Genomic DNA, 21,161 nt, shown 5'->3' with positions numbered 1-21,161 from the left:
TTGACTGTGTTAGTCCTGCTGGCAGAATACAAACTGAAAACAGAGATTCTGAAGAACAATTTTATGTATAAGCATGTGAAAAAAATAAGGTTGTAGAAAAAAAATGGGGAAGATACCATCTAAAAATAGAGTGCCTCCCAAAAAAAAAAAATTAAATATTGCATCTCTCAGTGGCCACTTTCTCCTTTTCATGTGTCAAACTCCACCCTACAGATCTACCTTTATTAAAGTGATGACACAGCTGTGTTCACAACCATGAGATGAAGAGACAGATGCAGATTACTGGACTCAACCTCACCCAGCAGACAGCCTCATGTATCAGAAGTCACAAACAGCAGTAAAATTTAGTTGATGTCTTATCAGAAGAAAAAGATAACTCTCCTTTAAAACTCTGCTGTCATCAAATAAAGAAAAAGGTTTGTTTGTGGATGAATTTTTGCTTAAAGAAAATTCCAGAATTCCAGTGGAACCTGTCAATACAAGAATCCATGGCATTCAGCTGCTTTAACAAGACATGCTCCTCATTCATTCTACCACTGCTGCAATCCCTTCAGTGTCCTGTGGGCCTTTGCTTTAAATGAGGGCAGTCAGTGGCACAATATTATATATGAAGGGTCAGTAGTTCTGAAATGCATTCACTCCCATTGCTCAGAAAGACATCTGGACACAGTGACCTTCAGAACAAGGTCATCTTTTTCCCCAGGCTTTGTGCAAGAAAAATAAACTCAAAATGGCAGGGAGCCCTCATAACTAGCTGAGGAAGCAGCCAGTGCCAATCTTACTGCAAAAAAACCTAGCCCAAGTCAGACTGGAATAATAAATAACAACAAACAGCAAAACAAAAGTAGTTTTGCTTCTCCATCCTGACAGCTGTTTAGTATTAACTAGGTTTTGAGCCTGCTCACCAACAGCTGAAAAAAATCTCTAATGGAGCAAGAATTTTCATCTAGCATGTCTGTCACACACAGGCACACACCTCTGAGTTGCCTGTAGTCTGATCAACACCTGACCCTCTTACAACTACTACTTACAGTTAAACACTACTTCGATGTATTTATTCTTTTTTCATCCATACTAGACCAGTGCTGTCACTGGAGAACCAAGCTGATCTCCTCAGTTTCTTCCGCTGATAAATGAACTTTAGTCCACTTCAGTCAACACAAGCTGTCTACTCAAGAGGTAGAGTCATCTTACATATTAAATTGAAAATAAATTTAGAACTATGATATATGACCAAAGCTGAAGCAGTAAGTTTTCTGCACCAACAAAACAAAATTAATATTTAATGCTGATATATAAAAAGCACAAATGAAAGCTGATTGTCAGAATCAGAACACAGGAATTATGTTGGAAGTAATGACAAAAAATGATAGCAAGCAAGAAGGTTCTGAAGCACTACAATATGAAAATCAAAACCAGTCAATATAGGACTGGTGTAATTATCAAACTATCTGCATTACATTACCTTGTGAAGAATAGCGTCTTAAGCACATAAAATGGTCACAAAATAAAAAGTGTAAACACTAAAAACCATTGCATCATGGACCTTGCTCACCTACATTTGCTATGAATTCCATGTCATCAAGACCTAGGCAGTTCCACTGGTCACTTTCATACACCACGTTTCACACTTGATGTGTACTTAAATCAAACAGCTGCACTTGTGCAACTTGCTTACAACTCTGAAAAGCAGTTTCAGTATTTAGGGTTACAAAGTAGGTCTTATATTTTTATTCCTATACAAGCAATGTTTAGCCACAAGAGATCAAGTATTCTGTACAATGCTTTAGGTACCATGTTAAAAACAGGTGATGCATCAAGCCACCTTGATTCATACAGCAGAGCAGCAGCCTCCTGCGCAGAACACCCAATTCCATTCATTCACAAATGTACTCTGTTGCCTGCAAAGACCATCTCCCAGTTTCTCCCAGTAACTACAGTGAGTAACTACACTGTTGAGCAGAAGAGGCAGTACTGCCCCTTTTATGCCTCTCTGAAAAGACCCAGAGGAAGAAGCATCAATCCACATAACGTAACAGTAAAGAACAAGCACATGTAAGGTGTTAGTACTACAAGAGAAGGGAAGGGAAGATAATGATTTGGGAGGGAGTATGTGGAAAAGAACGGAAATAGTGCCTGTTTGGGAACTTACTGGTCTAATAATTACACACAGAAAAGCTATTCTAAAACAAACTCTAAGACTGCTACATTCAAGACTGCCAAAAAGAAATAAAATGCCAGCATGCCTGTAGAAGTTAAATTTGGTACTCTTCTGCCAGGTTCCCCTTCTTCTGTCATATGCCTTTTACTTTTAAGACGTCTACCTCAAATACCCCCAGAGAATCCTCCTGCTTCCCTTCCCCACCTTTAGGTAGGACAGTTCTGGAGATGAACTGGAGTTCACACAAAGATGATTTCTGCATAATAACACTGTACAGAACCTGAGATTGCAGAAACTGGAAGGCAAGTAGTGAATGAAGCAATTTAAAGAGTTTCTTCATTTATGCTCCTACAGCCACAGGTTAAAGCAGCCCCACAGAGGAGAGCTTAATTCCCAAAACCAGCTGTGCTACCAAACTCGTGGTTAGGCTGGCATTGCTCGAAACTGTAATTTCAGTGAAGGAGTTCTGCCTTGCCCTCAGAGAGGCATGTCCAGCAGAGGCACAGGTATCAAATTTTACTTGTTAAAAATCAAGTTATTGGCAAATGTCAGTACTTTTATGAAGACAACACAACACACATCTTAGAGAGACCACCACACTTACAGAGTCCTGCCTATGTACAACCAAGACTCAGAATAATCCACTATCTCTTCTACATGTAACCTGCAAGCCAGTTTCCCAGGTCTCTCTCTCACCATTATCATACTGGAAGTCAAAAAAAGAACAATGCTGGTCAGAACTACAGAGGTTCCCTGTCATGAAAGATTAGCACAAGACAAATCAAGAATGGTAAGAAAAGTGAAGAGTATTTCTGGACTGAAAGAAAAAAAAAAAAAACACCACAAAAAAGAATTTGAAACCTCAAAGCACTACCAGTATAACTGTCTATTACAGCTTTCTTTCCTGACCCACTCTTAAAACAATTATATAAATAACCAAACTCCAAAGGAGTTAAATAACAAAGTTCTATGCCTCATGCTGTCATTCCCAGCATTCTTAACTCTGCACTGATGAAGCAAGACTGTCAGCATTTCATCACATGTCTTGTCAACATTTTGTATTTATTCACACCTATTTTTCATATGCTTATTTCTTACTTTCAGGCTTACTTCAGGTAAGAGGGATGTTGACAAGACACAATATGCATAAGGAACTTAAGAGTACAGTCCAACTATGTCTACAGTACTGGATACAGTAACAACTGAAAAATCCAGCACGTGTATTCAAAGCTATTACTGCCTTACCTATAGGTACTAACTAAACATGGAAACAAAACAACTTTCCCTTGAGTATATGAAATGTATTTCCAGAAGCAAATACTACAGCAGTTCAGTTCTCCACTTCTTGTTCCCCCTCAACCCCCAACTCTTCTGCTTGTATTGAACAACCTTCCAAAACTGTCCATCTTTTAATCAGAATATGAGGACAAGTATAGCTGGCTTAGGGTTGCACTCATTCGGAATGAATAACAGAACTATGCAACTCTTATCTGTGGGGATCAACTTCAGTAACAAATGATACACTCCCCAAATTTTTGACATTTACTGGGCAGTCAGAAATAACACTTATAATAAAGCTGAAATTAAAATATTATTATATGTGACGGTATTAGTTCAATAAAATGTCACTTCTTTTGTATTGAACTAAGAAGCAACAAACTTTTGATCTCCTTTTGCAAAAGGCATTTCTTTGTTGCAACAGCAAGAACCAGTGCCAACAACTGTTTATAAAAGTTTCAGAAGAGAAAATAAACTTATTTTCACCAAGAACAGTCAACCACTGCGTAAATGCACCTTCAGACTATCATTCAGCAACCTGAACTATTGGTTAAATTTTTCTAGGATGCAATAATAGAAAGGTATGTGCATTGGGAAGGGCATGTTTACCTTTCAATGGAGCTGGATAAAAGCCCGTAACAGTTTCACTTACTGGGACTCAAGTATGTCAGCTGTTTTTCACAAATCAGACTGTTTGGATTTTCACATTCATAGTCAGTTGCCTGTTTCCGAAACTCTTCTTGAGTATGAGCTGAGTAAAAAAGCAAAATTATTTTACTCCACCCAGTCCTTGTAGGCTTTCCTCTGCAATGCCTTTCTGCCCCCCAGCACACTACTTGTGATATTCTCAAGTACTGGAAATGAGATTCCAGCTTTCAGAGGCTAGTATTAAAAACAATGCACAGTGCAGCTTGATCCTAAAAGAGTCTGTGGAGGAAAAAAACCCATATTCTACTCTAAAGGTGAATGCTGATCTCATCAATGATGAGAAGTCTCAAAGCCTCCTCCTTCACCTCAAGGTGAAGAAAGCCTTCTGAGCTCTGGGTCTTGTAAAAGAATGATTACCCTTTCAAGGTCTTATATTGAATTATATTAATCTCTGTCAGATTTCAGTCCACAGCTTCTTCCCTGCCTTCTGCTCTATAGACAATTCCTTCTGCTCTAATTAGCTTTAGGTGTCTTATTTAACAAAATCATTTTAAAGGCCATTTTTAAATCGCACTGTGAATAGAGACATACACTCCAACAGTCTCTTGCATGCAGCTCTTCAACTTTCCATTAACTGCTTTATCGTCCTTCTTACAACCTCCTAAGCTGAAAGTTTCAACATTTACAATAGTAAAGAAACCAACAAAACAAAACCCCCACCCAAGCAGGCAACTAAATGGGACTGTGAAGAAACATGCTATTCCCTATGCTGTTTGCTATCTCAGCTGAAGCCAGGAGAAATGGCAAGGATTGACAGTACTCCCATCCTGGTTCAGTTTAGCATATTTTGAGCTAACTCAGCTGTTTTTATAAAGACTAAAGTCAAGAAGCATTCATGGAGCTTTCCACAGGCTCTGCTATCAAATGCAATACAATGCATTGGCTCTGCAGTCTGGAAATGGGGGACACAGACTACCCAAGAAATGATGCAGGAAGAAACACTGCTTCAGTTACTGCCCCTGCTGAGTTGTGTTACAAATTGGATGTCTTAAAAAAAAAAATCAGAAAATCTCTAAGACATGAACAACTAAGGGGTGCTATTTGAAAGACACTGCAGTTCAAGTCCTACAAACTACAACCCAGTTACTTCAGAAATAAAGTATGGTTAAAAAGTCCAACTCTGTACATTTTCATTAAGCAACTAAGATGTTCTGTTCACACCCTCACAGATGCCAGAGAGCCAAGACTACTTAACAAATTTCCTAAAGTTAGGATACAGTTCCAAATCACAGTGGAGATGATCTCTCAACCTCCTGCCTCCCACTAGTAATAATATTTTTTTCTGAATTTTCAGAGATTCAGCTCAGTGATTTAAAGCAGCAGAAAGTTTTTCTTTGTGTGGGCAGAAGGGAAGGACAGTCTAGGTGCAAGAAGGGAACTCCCTGAAGTGGCTCACCACTGGGTGGGGGACACAGCAGAACAAGACAAAAGAAGTGACATCTGAGGTGTGGAGAAGAGAACAGGTGGGTCTGTCCTTTTCAGCACTCTACAACCATCAGATTCATCTTCCTGCAATGGAGGCTTGTAAACAGAAAGGAAACTAGGATGCTCCTATAAAATACTCTCAAGTTTTGTTTGAATTCTTGAGCAGAATGTCAACTTCTGGCCTCTCAAACAAAGCAGGCAGGTAAACAGACATGAAGTTCACCCTAAAAAAACAGTGCTTTGGATATGTGGTATGGGAAGATGTTCCCCTTGGCTTTCACCAACCTTGAAGAAACTTAATTCTTATAGCTGCTATGGAACACAGAGAGTCACATATATATATTTTGCTTCAATAAAATACACTCGGTATCATTTAAGATTTCTTCTCTTATTATTTTATTTCCAGTTTTTAACCCAAAACTGGACACCTGCCCTGCTGGAATTATTTACACATTTAATTTTTTAAGCAAATCACCCTTTAAACTAATCTGACATATCTGGGGTGTTTCCATTCCCCAATGATAAGTAATCCAGCTTTAGCAGCTTTTCAGACAAACCACTTCATTCATATCTAGCAGTTTAGAAGCTGGAACACACTATCATTTAAGGTACAGAAGCTGATCTGAAGCTGGTTTTGTCAAGTAGCAGGCTCAAGGAGGAAGCTGAACCTGCAGCATCTGAAGGACTTTTTGACCTGTTTCAAGCACTAGGAGACAGACCCCATGATTTCACATATCTGCATAATGATATAGGCAAACAGTGCAGATTACAAGGGAAAAAAAAGATTACCCTCATTTTTTATGACTATGGAAAGGGAAAAATTAAGTCTTTCAACTTTACTGCCTTCAAACCCCTTCTACAGTAACAGTGATCTTAGCCTATTTAAAGTGAACAAGTGTCTAGGAATATTGATAGAAGGAGAGAAAAATTTATGAAAGCAAGACTAAGGCAACCTGATGAACATACAACACTGCTGGAACAACTGTATACAGAGACATTCTTCTGTATGAAATTTATTAAACTTAGTGCAGTTATCTATAAGAAAAGAAAATACTAACTTTAATTCAGCAAAAGCCAGATAAATAGTAGAGGACAAAGCTTGGTAAGAACAGCAGAAAAAAAAACAGGAAAAGAACCTCAAAAAACTGTTAGAAAATGCTCTTTGAACTGAGAAAAGCACATTCAAATGCGAGAAAAGAGAAGGGTCAGAAAGAACAGCTATGACTTCCACTTTTGTTAGATTGAGACTTTAAGTTCACATTTTACTATTAGATAAAACTGAAGGTCTCAAAGTATGCAGGTGATAAATGAGTCATCAAAAGATTAAAATTATCTTGCTAGATGAAAAACATCTTGCTTTGCTGTGTTATGGTAAGTTCTCTGATTTTCACAGATAACACAGAGCAGCTGAGGTAGGACAGGAACTCCGAAAATAAGTCTAACTTCCCAGATCAAAGCAGGGTCAGCTAGAGGAGACTGCTCAGGTCTATATCTGGTTGGTTTTCAGTGTGTCCATAGTCTCACTGGGCAACCTATGCCCATGCCAAATCATCCTCACAGGAAAAAAAAAACAACCCTACAAATCAAAACAAAACAGGCAAGCAGACGAAAAAAAAGAAATAGCCAAGAAACCCCACCCTTCTTTCTTCTGTTTTAAAGGTAATTTTTTTTGTGTCTTGTCACTGAATACAACTGACAAGGGTCCAAGGCTCTTTTTTTTCGTTCCCTCTCCCCAGTCAGGTACTTATTAAATAGGATTCCCCCAGGAGCTTTCTCTTCTCCAAACTAATGTACTGAAGCAAATGAGAAGTGAATATCCTCTTTTACCCGTGCACTCCAATCTTTGGTATCACACCATGCAGCACACTTCATGAACCCATCTACCCTGACTAATGATAGATTTTACTTGCTGTTCCCACACCCCGTGCCTCTCAGCCCTAGAAAGAGCTCAAATCATGTTAAATAATAAATGTATCTTTAAAACTCTATTTTTTCCTCATATAGACATATGAGCTTAAATTCTAAGGAAATCACACTCAAGAAGCAAGTTTATTAATTACATTGAGTTACAGTGCTAACGAGAGACAAGTCACAGCTATTCTAGCTTTTACTTTTCTTTGTAGTAATTTTAACTGCTCTACACAGTTCCAAATAAGGAACAATTCTAACTCTTCCATACACTAATGCACACTAGAAAACCCTTTTTGCTAATACAAGTGTTTATTAAGGAACATCCATAGATGTGACACGAAAACCCACACCATGTACACAAACAAGCATGCCAGCAAAATTTAAGTACAGGCTGATCTGACTTTTGCTTCTCTGCCCGGAATCATGGCATTTGTAACCAGTGGGGTACCTCACAAGTGCAATGGACATGCAAGCTCCTGATATAGACAGACAGTCCAAAAAAGAGGGGATACAAAATTTATCAAAATCAGAGAAATTTTGTACTGGTACTCCTTTTGCAAGGTGGCGGGAAGAGGAAGCTTCCAATTCCTGAGCACGTTTTTAATCGACATTCATAATTTGTAGTATTATACGAAGTATTTATGTTAAAATACTAGTAAATTCTAATATATCTGTTCCTTGCTCTTATGAGCTGATATATATTGATCATATGTACAAGAAATGTATACTAAAGCCTTCAAATGATTTTCATAGATTAATTCAATGCAGACAGTGTAAAAACGTTATTTTGCACTTAAACTAAAAAAATTCACTTCAGATTTTGTATACATCAGCTTATGAGTTCATGTGTTTGGTTTTCAGTTTGATTTTCAGTATTCTATTTGATTTGTTTCACAGTTTATTTTTTAAAATAAGAGTAAAATTTATAGAAGCAGCTGAACTGACTGCATATTTACTACAACAAATGCACATCGCCAGTATTTGTTGCAGTAAGCAACTTCAGGGGACAGCAGGGGTGAAAAACATAAAACAAAACCAGCTGTGATCTCATTAACCGAGCTCATTATGTAAGACCTGATTAGGCACCATCCCACATTAATGTAAATAAACCCTATGGACACTGATGAAATGGAAGTGATCATACACAGAATTGTATCATCATAAACAATCATATAGCACTACAGCACACTGTCAACTTAGCAGATGAAGTTCCAGGATCCATTTGGGTAAGAGCTCCACTGATGCAGAAAGGCCCCTTTGCCTATTCACTGCCATACGAGCAGGCGCTCAAATACAAACAGAAACCACACAGTAAGGGACAGGGTGTGTTTTGCCCCAAACTGAAACTTCAAAACAACTTCAGCATTCTTCCTTAAGTATGTTTTATGTTAGTATCATTTAGTACTTCTGCAACATGAGAAACATAAACAGAGTTTTATTTGGGGCTATTACATGTAGGCTTCCTATTGATTTCTCAAATTGTCTCTTTGATTTGTAAAAAATTTATCCACTTTACAGTTTTGTATTAAGTTCTGAAATACAAATGAGCTGTAACTATATGAAGTTTAATAAACTTTTGGTAGTTCCAGCTGACTTCAGGAGATTTCCCTCTTTTCTCCATCAGCTTTGCCACAAGAAAGATGAACTGCATTGCTTGAAATTGAACTTGCACTCTGTGCAAACCTTTACTAGTAGCCTACACCTGAAGTGACCATCAGCTACTACAGCCTCCCTTGCAAGAACAACCTAGCAGGATAAGAAAAATTTCCTAGATAAAGCTGTTCAACTTTTTAAGCAATTTTTCAAAATGTTCCAGTATTTTAAGCTAGTGTTGTAGGGTTTTTTGACTGGGCCATTTTGAAACAAGCATGCAGCTTAGAAAGTTAAAAATATTCTCAGATTTCTCCTCTTATGCAGCAATTTTCACTTTCTCCATAATTAGTTCGTGTTTGAGTGTTACAGTCAACAGTTCAATGCTGCACTAGAATGGAGAGACCATTTCCATTAGAAACTTTAGTTTGCTGGGGTTTTTAACTATTTAAAAAGTAAAACTTAGGTGTTAAAATCTACAAAAAAACACAGATATTTTTTAATATGGTATTTTGCTTCTCTCCCCCTGTCCACATGCATAAGAAAATTTCTTGGTCTTCCAGATCCACTGAGATACTTTGTTCTGTATGAAATGCCATTTACAAAATAATAATGCAACATGACAGCTATGACAGAAATTAAATCATATAGCAAAGGTATTTTTTGCATAATTAGTCCAATTTTCAACATGAATTAAACAAATATTTCACATGAACCTAAACATACAACATGATTCCTTAAAAACCAGCTTGAAAAAACACCTGAGAAAGACCATCTTTCCTTTAAAACACAAATGAAAATTTCTGCAGAGTTGATATGAGAAGACTTCCAGACAGCCACGTGACAATACCAGTCGTCCAAGAAGAACAGACAGAGATTTCAATAGTGTAAACTTATTTAACATGACTACACTAGTCTCCAAAAGATACATTTTATACCTTTAACATACATCCATTCAGACAAAGGGACAACAGCACCTACTTAGGGAAGGACAAAATAAAACAGGCATAATATGCACGTATCAACAATAGAAACCTCAAACTTTTCAGGGATAAATTAAGATAGATTGTATCAAACAACTGTCACAAGATTACAAGTCAAAACTCATATTCTGGAGATTCAAGATGTAGAGAAGTATTAGCCACAGCATTTGTAAACATTTGAATATATACATACATACGCACATATGTGTGTGTGTGTGTGTGTACATATATATATATGTATATATATATATACATAAAAAGAAGAACTAAACTATTAAAATTACATTTTTCCACCTTCTCTGGAAAGAATATAAAATATTGCAGGTAAGGATTTATGCCTATCTACAACACTTATGGTGAGCCTAGAAATCACCCACCAGCAGTGATTGAATTTCCCAAGGCTTTGGACGGCAAAGCTGACTGTTAATGTTACATTTCACTCTGAAGATGCATGTGTATTAATGATTCAAAGCTACACAACGATTTCCTCGAAGTCCCCAAATGTTATAGTATCTGAGAAGCCAACATCCCATTATACCACTATAGTCCCTATTTTTATTTTCCTGCACCTCCATAAAGAAAAGATGGAAATATAAGTAGAAAAACTTTTAAAAAGTGTTCAAAACTTCTCCATGAAACAGCAGATAAAGGCTATCAACTAAGCTGAATACAAAAAAAAAATCCCCAGCCAAAACAAAAACAAAACCAACAAACCAAACACCCTCATAAAGAAAGAAAAAAAGCTGCTTTGAAAAGCAGGTTGGTGTTACAAAACCATTAAAAGTTTCTGCAGTTTCAGGGGAAGTAAAGACACGACTTCTGAAAACATGAGAGGTTATCCTTCCTTTTGTTATGCTCACAGAATTGTACTCTGAAAAATGAAGCACTTAATCATTGTCCATTTCCATGTAAACAGACCTAGCCTTTAAAAAGAGAAGTACATGACCTAATATCAAATTCCATTAGTTAATTTTTGGGCAGAATGATTTTAATTTATATCATACAATTCATTCAAAGCAAGTTTACAAGTTTATACTGACATACCCGTTCAGTGACATGCTACTTTTGAGATATGGTAGTACAAAACTACTCTCTTGACCAGGGAGAAACTTCAGCAGACACCCTTGCTCAGATCACTGAGAAACTTAGGAGATTCTTATTTCATAATGAAGAAAAGTCCCTCATGAAGAAAAAAGTTTTAGATATATTCAGTACATGGGAGATGTTTGATTCTGACAGTTAATATTTTCAGGGTAATTAAGTGCAAAGAATAAACATTCTGCTTGGAATGCATACTCTCCCTTAGAAAGCATTTGCTCAATACAAAGCATAAACCCTAAAGATTAGACTTACTGTATTCCATGTCTCTTTCACTAAGTTATCAGAGATGCATGACAAAATAAGGAACAGAAATATTCCTCTGGTTTAATTTTATTGACAGGTTTAAGAAAAAAACAAAACAACCAAGTAAAACTGGGTGAAAAAAACATCTACTCAACACGGCACTCGCCTATGTCACCATGCACAATTAGGCAGTGACTGCCTTCCACATAGAAAAGAATGCAGTTCTCTCATTGAATAATAACTTTCGTTTATACATTATGATTTTTGGTTTAAAATCCATTTTGATATCTTCAACTAGAAATGCCCTATAAGTTTAGAGCAGTCTCTAACAGCTGAAGTTGGATCGGTAGCACTTTCTTCTAAGAACTCGTATTTTAAGGACAGGGTCATCAAGTGACACAAGTAACTTACTTGTCTTAAGAGCAGAGGAACATCTTTATCCTTAAGATAAAGGATGTTACTAGAGGAACATTCCACCTACTTCATACAATGTCATGCTAAAAGACCACCTCTTGCAAGAGCAGAAAAGACCTGCCATAAGCTGAGAAGGGTTGTTGATACCACAGTGAAAATGCTCAGCTTATTGACAACAGTGTTTACACACAGAGGTTTGTCGCAGTGAGCAGCAAGTTACACCACTCCACCACAGAAGTTCGATATTGAACAATCCACACATAGCATCAGAAAGTGTGACTCATGAATGTCCTCCAGTCACACCAGTTTTCAAAGTGGGAGGCATGGAGCAGGTTGCCAGCAACTGCGAGAGCACAGAAACCAATGGTTTGTACACACGTATGCACATAAACAGCCTCAGTTTAAATAATTTTCCAGCATACATCTTTTGCAAGAAAATGCAATTACACAAATGCTCACCAAAAAAAAAAAAATAAAAAAAAAAAAAATTAAAAATATCAAGTGTTAGTTAGCTCAAAACAAACAAACTACAAAACCCTCCAGCTTGCTGAATCAGTGCAAGCGTCAAATGGTATCAGAAGTGATAGAGCTCTGATTCACATTTACAGAGAAAAAAGCTGCACTGCTTCAGCCCTTCCAGCATCCTACCATCTGTTTCAACCTTCTTCCAGAGCCACTCACCCTGCAAATAAGTTGACAGAAGAAAACACGACTGTGCCGGAGTCAATTCAGTTCAGTCGGCATCTTCCCTTAAACCCACGTTTTATGGGAAGTTTAATTTGCCTGCCTGAGCTGAAGCAGCCCAGGTGCAGACATGTTCCTTCCTGATACCTGCCCAGTGAGACCCAAGAGGAAAGGGAGCACCCAGGGGCAGCTGACAGTAGCAACATAGCTGAGGTCGTCAGCCACCTCTCTGGAACTTGTGATCTTGTGCATACACATGAGATTTGCCATTTAACAACAATATGTTTGTTCCACAATTCCTGCTGTGTTAAATGTGTCACTCAGGCTCCATTTTGCTTTCCTGTAACCGACAGAAACAGGACCCCAAATGAGCATGAGCATAAAAAGCTCTTATTTCTTTTGAATATGTACACCTAGCTAAGTGCAGTAAGCATGAAGTGTGTTAGTTCTGCCTCTGTTGCACAAATAAAGGACTTCACATACATGTAAATGCAACGGTTGAACTGGCTACACACAGCAACAGACCTGTCCCTCAGTTACAGATGCTATCTTTGCTCTGTGGAGAGGAATTTGTTTTCTAAGCTTTAAATGAAACTACCTAGATAAAAGAGTGCTAAATAGTTTGGAAAAATCTCTGTGTACTGGTGCAAGGCAAAGGACAAAACCAAAATGCAACACAAGGCCAGAATTACAAGAAAAAAGAAGAAACAGCTAAATAACCCAAGGTTAGGGTTAGAAAAAAGTTTCAAGGTAAAGTAACATCACCAAATTTCAAAGACAAATTCAGTAATTTGTGGTGTCTCATCTTGAGCAATTTAAAATAGGCATTGTTTTTAAGAAAAACTCAGCACAGCATCCCTCTTAGGACGCATAAGTGCTTGCAATAATTCATATTACATTTAATAAACAAGTTACAGAAATAAAACTGCTTGTTATTTGCAATCTCTTCCTTTGGAAAGGGAGGGAAACAGGACTTATAAATATTTTACCTGCTTGAAAACTCATGGTTTGTTGTTTTTCTTTTAAGCAAATTCTGGCTTATCTCTTTGAAAATGAAAAAGAACAGTGAAATGATAAAAGGAAGAAGTGGTCATGTACTTTGAGTATATGAGAGATAAAAGTCAACAGAGAGAAAGGAATAAAATCAGCTGAAAGCAGGAGCTGGAGAAAGTAGGCAGGAAAAAAGCACAAAAGCATAAATATAAAGAAACAAAGATTACAAAGGCATGACTCGATGTCAAAAGCTATACAGGTCAAGATGTGTGACATACATTTGCTTTTGGAGACACAGGATTTGCTGACTCTGAGAAATGTATTTCTTCCCTGAAGAGTATTCCAAAGCACGAGATACAGCTCTAGATGTATGGATGTCAAGAGTAAAATAGAAGGGAGGGAAATCACACTGAAGGAACAAACGAAGCCAAAGTATAAAGGGCAACTGTTTATGTTAGCATGATGCTTTCCAAGGAATTAGCTGTCAAAGTAATCTTTCCTACTTCCCCCACTTCCCATCAGTAACTAGGGAATGACTTGAACCTTGAGAACCCATTTTCAAGTTTCCAAAAACCAAAGGGAACAAAAGAATTTATTTCCACTGCAGCAAAAAAGAACAAACATTTCCAAGAACATACAGGATACCTTCCTCTTCAATGGCAGTTTGACCTTACGTTTCAGACACACAGGGCACACTTTGATTTAAAAACCACTCTGCTCCACAGGCACATGAAGGATTGAAAGACATTTCTGCCATATTCAATAAATGACTGGTTAATGAGGAACGCCATAATCAAATCAGCCAATAATGGCAGTGACACTTAACACTCAGGATGTTATCACTGATCAATAAATAGTAACTTTACACTACTAGGAACAGACACAAGTAGAAACTGCTTGAAAGTAACACTTCATTAAGAGACTCCCCTCTTTCTAACATTAACAACTCTCTCCAGTTTAACTATCACAGACATATTGAACACCATTCTCACAGTCTTTAGATTTGGCTTTTAATTAGCCTTCAGTGGATGAGTAATAATTTTTCAGGCAAGGGCTTTCTAAAGACCAAAATCTACCTTATTACAAAAATGAAATACCATTGTCACCTTCTATTTTGATTTTCCTTAGGCGTGCACGTGATACAAGAATTACTCAAGACCAGTACATACACAGAGAATTTATATTAAATAAGTTCTATTATATAAAGCCCAAGATTCCTCCTTGCTTTAAGACTGCCAGTAAGAATAAGCACCAAGTATATATGAAAATCCTTGACTACAAATCTTGTCAATCACATATGGTTACACTGCAAATATTCTCCAATACGCGATGAAAGTTGCAGAATTCAACTCTGGTAGAGCATGTAGCTCACAGTAGTGATGAAATCAGAAGGTGATGAACAGCCAACAGCTCATCCTGTTTTAGCAGTTCTGAATCATGCAGCTGCAAAGAAAATTTATCTCTGAAAGATCAAAGTGTTAAAACATATAAATAAATTGCAAATGGTGGCTTAATAAATCAGTTGTACAATCCTGATAATAGAACATTATACTTCCAATCCTACATTTACATTCTGGTATCTGCAGGAAGTCCAGCAGGCTTCAGAGGCTGTGCTGAAGGTGATGAGACTGCACACAGACAGCAGTGTCAGCCCACATAGAAAAGCTTTCCAACACCTTAATCATGGCAAACAGAAGAGAGTAGCACCCAGTCCTAATGCAATACTATCATCATACTATTAAAAGTTACACCTTTAATACCTGTTTAAAATCAGCAAAGTAAACACACTTGCAGCGTGGATACCATCATTGTCTGTGTTATTTCAACTACTCAAATGATACTCAAGCCGCTTCATAATGTCTGCAGAAGATTCACGTTTAATAAACCCCTCTAAAGTAACCTGGAGCCCACTAATGACAATTCATCTACTGAGCTCACATATACATTTAGCTACTGGTTACCTGCTGAGCATTTTTATCTTCTTTACTGCTATCACTATTGTTAAGATGATCTGCATTTAACAGGTACAATTTAGGGTTTGTTAATGTCCTTATCTTCTTGCTTGAAGACACCAAGTAATGAATGACCTTTGGTTTTCAACTGTATTGCTTAGCAAAACAATTTCTGGAGGCAGCAATAAAGCTTAGTTATAAATAACAGTTCTTATTATTGCAGAAAAAAAATAATTTGAAGATATTTTACTGCCACAAGTCAAATCACAATCATTTAAAGCAGGCAAAGGAGCACTAACACTTTTAAGATAACTCAATTATTCTTATAGGACGTGTTTTAGCAGTGTGAACTTCTTTGTACTTGGTTCCTAAATAAAACTAAGTAAATAAAAGTTACACAATATTACTCACATCAAGTGCCTAACTCTTTACTGCCATGTGTAGTTAATTTAACTACTACAATATAAGAGCAAAAATCAGTATATTTGATTTGCTGTCACTGTGTGTTCACTTTATACAGATGAAAAGGACTCCAGAGCTACAGAGAAAAAGGCCCTAGAAGGACACCAGAAGCTTATTTTAAAAAATACAGTCAAAACCTCCAAAGCAAATGTAGCTTAAACTAAGACTAAACTCCCATACAAGTTATCACAAAGAGAAAGTAATGCTGTTACCTAGTGGTGGAAAGCTAGGTACATGCAAAATTGTACAGCTCTTTTTTTTCTCCTCACTTCGAATTCTCATCTACAAGCTATTAAAATGATGTCAAGAGAAAACAAAATCATTCCCAATTAATCAACTAATGAAAAGTACTGCCTTTCTTGCATTCAGTTCTGTGACAAAGTCAGTATTTTTGCATGTGCCAGTTTTGATTCTCAGAGTAACTGACAGATGAGGAGCCTCATTGTTTCCTGGTCATCCCAAACCTGCTGTTTTACACTCCTCTTTCAACACCAGCAAGAGATGGAAACCTATGGTATAAAAGCAACTTCAATTCTCATTAATTTTCAACAAAAGCAACTTCAATTCTCATTAGTTTTCCACAGAGTATGATAACCCAAACTGTATTGTGCACCCCTCAGCATCTTATTAGATGGTATTTTCAATTATATAAATCAATATCGGTGGAATTCAGTCAGCATCCTCTCCTAAATAAAAACGTTAATTTTGCTTTCAGCCAGAAAATAAATAACTAGAGGAGGAGAAGGAATATATGAAGACTTTAAAGTCACTTACTCAAATGCAAAGAAGAGTCCACTGGTGACCAAGATGAGAACAAGAGTCAGGTAGAAGACTCCAGTCTGTCGAGCCATCATGATCCTCCCATTGCAGAAGAATTTGTTTCTTCCAGGAAAAACCTCCCATTTTCTCTTGGGAACTGATTTCTTTTTCTTATGGGGAGACTCCATGGGAGACGAAGAGCTGTGTGTGCTGATCTGACTGTATTCACAGTCTTTCATGGGCCCACTACCACCTCCAGGAGTCATCAAGAAAGAGTAAAATGTGGGGAGAACCCCACCAAAAATATATACAAATATATATGTGCAAATATTTTTCTGACCAAGAGAGCCCTCTCCACCAGCCCCAGTTAATAAAAAAGCAAATAAAACGATGAAAAGTCTGCTACCAGACTAGCAATAAGTGTATCATGCAAACACCACTTAACTCTTCAGAAACCAAAGCTGTCATATCAGAAACACTTGAGAGGGATCCTTCCTTCCTCCACCAGTCACAAAACAGCCACGTAGGACAATCCTTTTAAAAACAACTTATCACAAAACAGGACAAAAAGAAAAAAAAAAAAAAGTAATTATAAATCAGTTAAGCTCTCAAAAAAAAAAAAAATCAGTCTTTTTTAATCAAGTTTATTTTCAAATGGGAAGGTTTTTTCCTTCCCACGCAGACCCTGAGAGTTTTCTCCGAGGGTCAGAAGGTTGGTCAAGGCAAGGTTTAGCAATCGAGTCTATCATTCATAGAGATTTGTTATAATCCTCCTTTGCGCAGCAGATTCCACTGCTAAAAATGACCATTCCTAAGACGTTCGTTCCCTCGAGAGACACGCGAAACAAATCATTAAGGGGGAGGGGAGAGGAAAAAAAAAAAAATAAAAAAGAAGGCAAGTAAGGAACCAGGCTGCAACTCCAGCTTCCGAAGAACACTTGAAGCTCTCCTCTTCCTGAAGCCGCAGTCCAGCGGGAAGCGGCCGCCGCTCCGCGCAGACCCAGGGGCGCAGAGCTCCCCTGTCACCACTCCACAGGAAGGGATTCTCCCGAGCCCGTGGCAGCCCGGGGCACGGCCGCTCGCCGACAGACACCAGCGCTTCGGGAGCGGGTCCTCCTCATCCTCCCTTCCCGCGCCTCCCCCTACACAACAGGTCCCCGCCGCCGCCTCATGCTCCCCAGCGCCTCGGCCCCGCGGCAGGGAGGTTGGGAGGCAGGGGACGGGGAGGCTTCTCCGCCGCTAGATCTCTGCCAGGACTTCTCCCTCCCCGCACCATCCTCTCCGCCCGGCTCAGCGCCGCCGCTCGCACCCCGCCCCGCCGAAGGCTCTCGCCCACGGCCCGCGGCGGTGCCGGGGCCCCCCCCGCATCCCGCCCCCTCTCCCGGCGCACAGGAGCGGCTCCCGGCGGCGTCCCTGGCTTCGCTGTGCTCTAGCCCCGCAGCAAGGTAAGAAAAACGCCCGGCTTCCCCCTTCGCGAACCAGAGAGCGGCGACTTTCTCTTCACCCTTCTTTACGAGCCTCTATCCAGGTTTCCCCCCGGCAGCCAGACCCCGAAGCAGCAGCTGCCACCACCTCTTCATTTTCAGGGGGAGGCGGTAACCACCGCAGCGCCGGCCGCCCGCCCGCCCGCCCGCGGGAGGAGCCGGCGGGGGACGGGACCACACAGGCGCGCACCCTCCGCCGCTCCCGGCCGGTCGGTCACTCAGCCGCTTCTCGGCGACAGGGCAGCAGGTCCCTCGCACCAGCCGGCCCGGCCCGGCCCTCTCCCCGGCCACTGGAGCGCGGTGACTGCACTAACTCTTCTCCATCGCCACCTCCCCGCAGGCAGCCGCCCGCCGGTCGGGCTGGGAGCGCAGGGCACCGAGTCGGGCAGAGGGTGTCCGCGTTGGAGCCCCGCTCCCACTGCCGCCGCCTCCCACTCAGCCGAGCCGCCCCCGACCCACGCTCCGCTGAGCCGCGAACGGTGTGTGCCGCCAACCCGGGGCGGCAGCCGCGTCCTGCCCCGCTGCCGGGCCGAGGGCGGGCGAGTCCCGCCAGCGAACGGTGGGCACGGAGAAGCCCCGCCCGCGCGGCCCGACCTAGCGGGATCGGCCCCCGCCCCGTGAGGGCTCGGACACGGCGCCTCAGACACGCCCCTCGGCCCGCCGGGAGTTGTAGTTTCGCTCAGTTGTAGTTTTGCCGCCGGAGGCGGGACGGCGTCGCGCGGGACTACAAGTCCCAGCATGCCTTCCGAACCGTCCTGGCGAGGCGGGGCCGGGCCGGGCTGAGCCGTCCCGGCGGCTCTCAGCGGGCGGAGACTGTCCCTGGCCTGCCCCGCATCCGTCGCCCCATGCACGGTCCCGCTTTTCCCCGGGCAGCCCTACGTGCTCTCCCCCGCCGCGGAGGACTGCGTCCGAGTTTGTTTTTCAGTCAGGCCGGAAGCCGTCGCTGGAACCCCTCATCCGTCCCGTTGGGAGCCGCGCCGCCCCGCCCCGCCGCGTTCCGGGTCACCCGGTGTAAGTCAGAGGTGGTTCCTACCCGCCCAAAGCGCTCGAGTGCCCCGGTGTTGGGCCAGCACGGCTGTCCCCGCTTCTCGGGCGTGCCAATGCTTCACTGCTCCACCGGCGGCATCCATATGCTCCATTCTGCTGCTGGAATCATAGAGCCAGCTAGGTTGGAAAAGACCTTTGAGATCATCGTGTCCAACGTATGAAATAACACCATCTTGTCAACTGAACTATGGCACTAAGTGCCATATCCAGTCTTACCTTAGAAACACTTCTAGGGATGGTGGCTCCACCACCTCCATGGGCAGTCCATTCCAACGTTCAGTCACCCTTTCTGTGAAGAGCTTCTTCCAGATGTCCAACCTAAACTTCCCTTGGGGCAGCTTAAGGCTGTGTCCTCATGTCCTATTGCTGGTTGCCTGAGAGAAGAGACCGACCTCCACCTGGCTAGAACCTCCTTTCAGGTTTTTGTAGGGAGTGATAGGGTCTCCCCTGAGTCTCCTCTTTTCCAGGGTAAACAACTCTAGCTCCCTCAGCCACTTCTCCTAGGACTTGTGTTCCAGACCAGCCTTGTTGCCCTTCTCCAGATAGACTCCTATCTCAGCATCCTTCCTAAACTGAGGGACCCAGAACTGGACACAGCACTCAGGGTGCTTCCTCACCAGTGCCAAGCACAGGGAAAGAATGACCCCTCTGCTCCTGCTGACCATGCTATTCCTGATGTAGGCCAGGATGGACATTGGGGCACACTGCTGGAAGTACAAGGTTTGTCCACCAATGCTGACATGTTCGTACAGATCCTCACTGCACATCCCAGAAAATACTGCACATGCCAGAAAGGTATGAGCCACAAAGGGAAAACTTTTCTATAAATGCCACCCTGCACCAAGCCCTTCTCACATGGGCACTGGTGGCAGGGCTGCCTGCAGAAAGCCCAGGGAGGCTTCCCACAGTTAAGTCAGAACCACTCTCAAAGCTGCTTGCTGTCGTTTCTGCCTAGTACGTTCCCGATATGCATCCAAAGAAGAGCTATGAAGCTGGTGATGGGTCTGGAGCACCTTATGACGAGCAATTGAAGGAGCGGGGGTTGTTTAGCCTGGAGAAAAGGGGGCTTGAGGAGAGTTCACTGCTCTCTAGGACTACCTAAAAGATGTTGTAGGCAGGTGGGATTGGTTTCTCTCAACTCCTAAGTAACAAGCAGCAGGACAAAAGGAAATGGCTTCAACTCATGCCAGGGAAGGTTTAGGTTGGATATTAGAAAACATTCTACACTAGGAGTATAGTCAAGCATTGAAACAGGCTGACCAGGGAAGTGATGGAATCACCATCGTGTGGTGCTTTGGGACATGGTGGATTTAGCAGTGTCAGGTTTACAGTTGAATTCAATGATCTTAAAGGTCTTTTCCAAACTAAATAATTCTATAATTTTATGATTTGTAAGGGGTAAGCAGGTAACAAAAATTCACTTTGATTCATCTTTTACAGTTTTGCAATTTACTAGCAGAGCTGTGTAAGCTATAGAGAATGGACTAGTTTGGGACGTGCGGTAGGAATCAATACAGTTCAGAAAAGCCACACAAGCAAACTGAGCAAACTCTTTATAAAAGTTGAGAAAAAAAGTTGATTACAATCACCTGCATCTCTCATGGCTGAATGTTGTCCTCGGAGAGACAGCAAAACCATGTAAGAATGCAGCTGAGTTCTCAGGCAACGTCTTTTCTGTTTTCATAATTTCATTTTGAATTTTGAAATGCAATATTTATCCCTTTAATGCAATAAACTAATTCTTTATCCATAAACAGTACCTGATAACAAAGGGACCGTGGAACAGAATGGCCAGCACTGGGTAACTTCCCCTTCCTTGAAGGAAATGAATTACTTTGGTAACCAAATTACACAGAGTAGCCTGGTAGACACTCTCCTGGTGATTCTACACAGAAATAATTTGGCAATGTTAATGACACATGGGAAAAATATGGGGGGGGGGGGGGCTTTTTTTTCAGGGAGGAAA

At 40.9% G+C, this 21,161-nt stretch overlaps 1 protein-coding gene across 5 annotated transcripts in view; it reads right to left on the bottom strand.

Moving 5' to 3' along the window:
• The window catches only part of ZDHHC14 (zinc finger DHHC-type palmitoyltransferase 14), a 92,686-nt gene extending 75,498 nt beyond the window's left edge, over nt 1-17,188 (bottom strand). For 4 of the 5 annotated variants that reach the window (XM_041423649.1, XM_041423652.1, XM_041423650.1 and 1 more), the window contains exon 1: nt 16,680-16,930. In XM_041423649.1, coding sequence (XP_041279583.1) covers nt 16,680-16,930 — 251 coding nt within the window. Of the gene's footprint in view, nt 1-16,679; nt 16,931-17,109 lie in introns of those variants that run through there. The other variant, XM_041423651.1, reaches the window with a different exon arrangement.
• Between the last annotated feature and the right edge of the window lie 3,973 nt (nt 17,189-21,161).

The sequence above is a fragment of the Onychostruthus taczanowskii genome, unplaced genomic scaffold (genome assembly GCF_017590055.1).
Source record: "Onychostruthus taczanowskii isolate IOZ18803 unplaced genomic scaffold, ASM1759005v1 scaffold8, whole genome shotgun sequence".
NCBI lineage: Eukaryota > Metazoa > Chordata > Aves > Passeriformes > Passeridae > Onychostruthus > Onychostruthus taczanowskii.
This window is presented reverse-complemented; position numbering and strand designations above follow the sequence as displayed.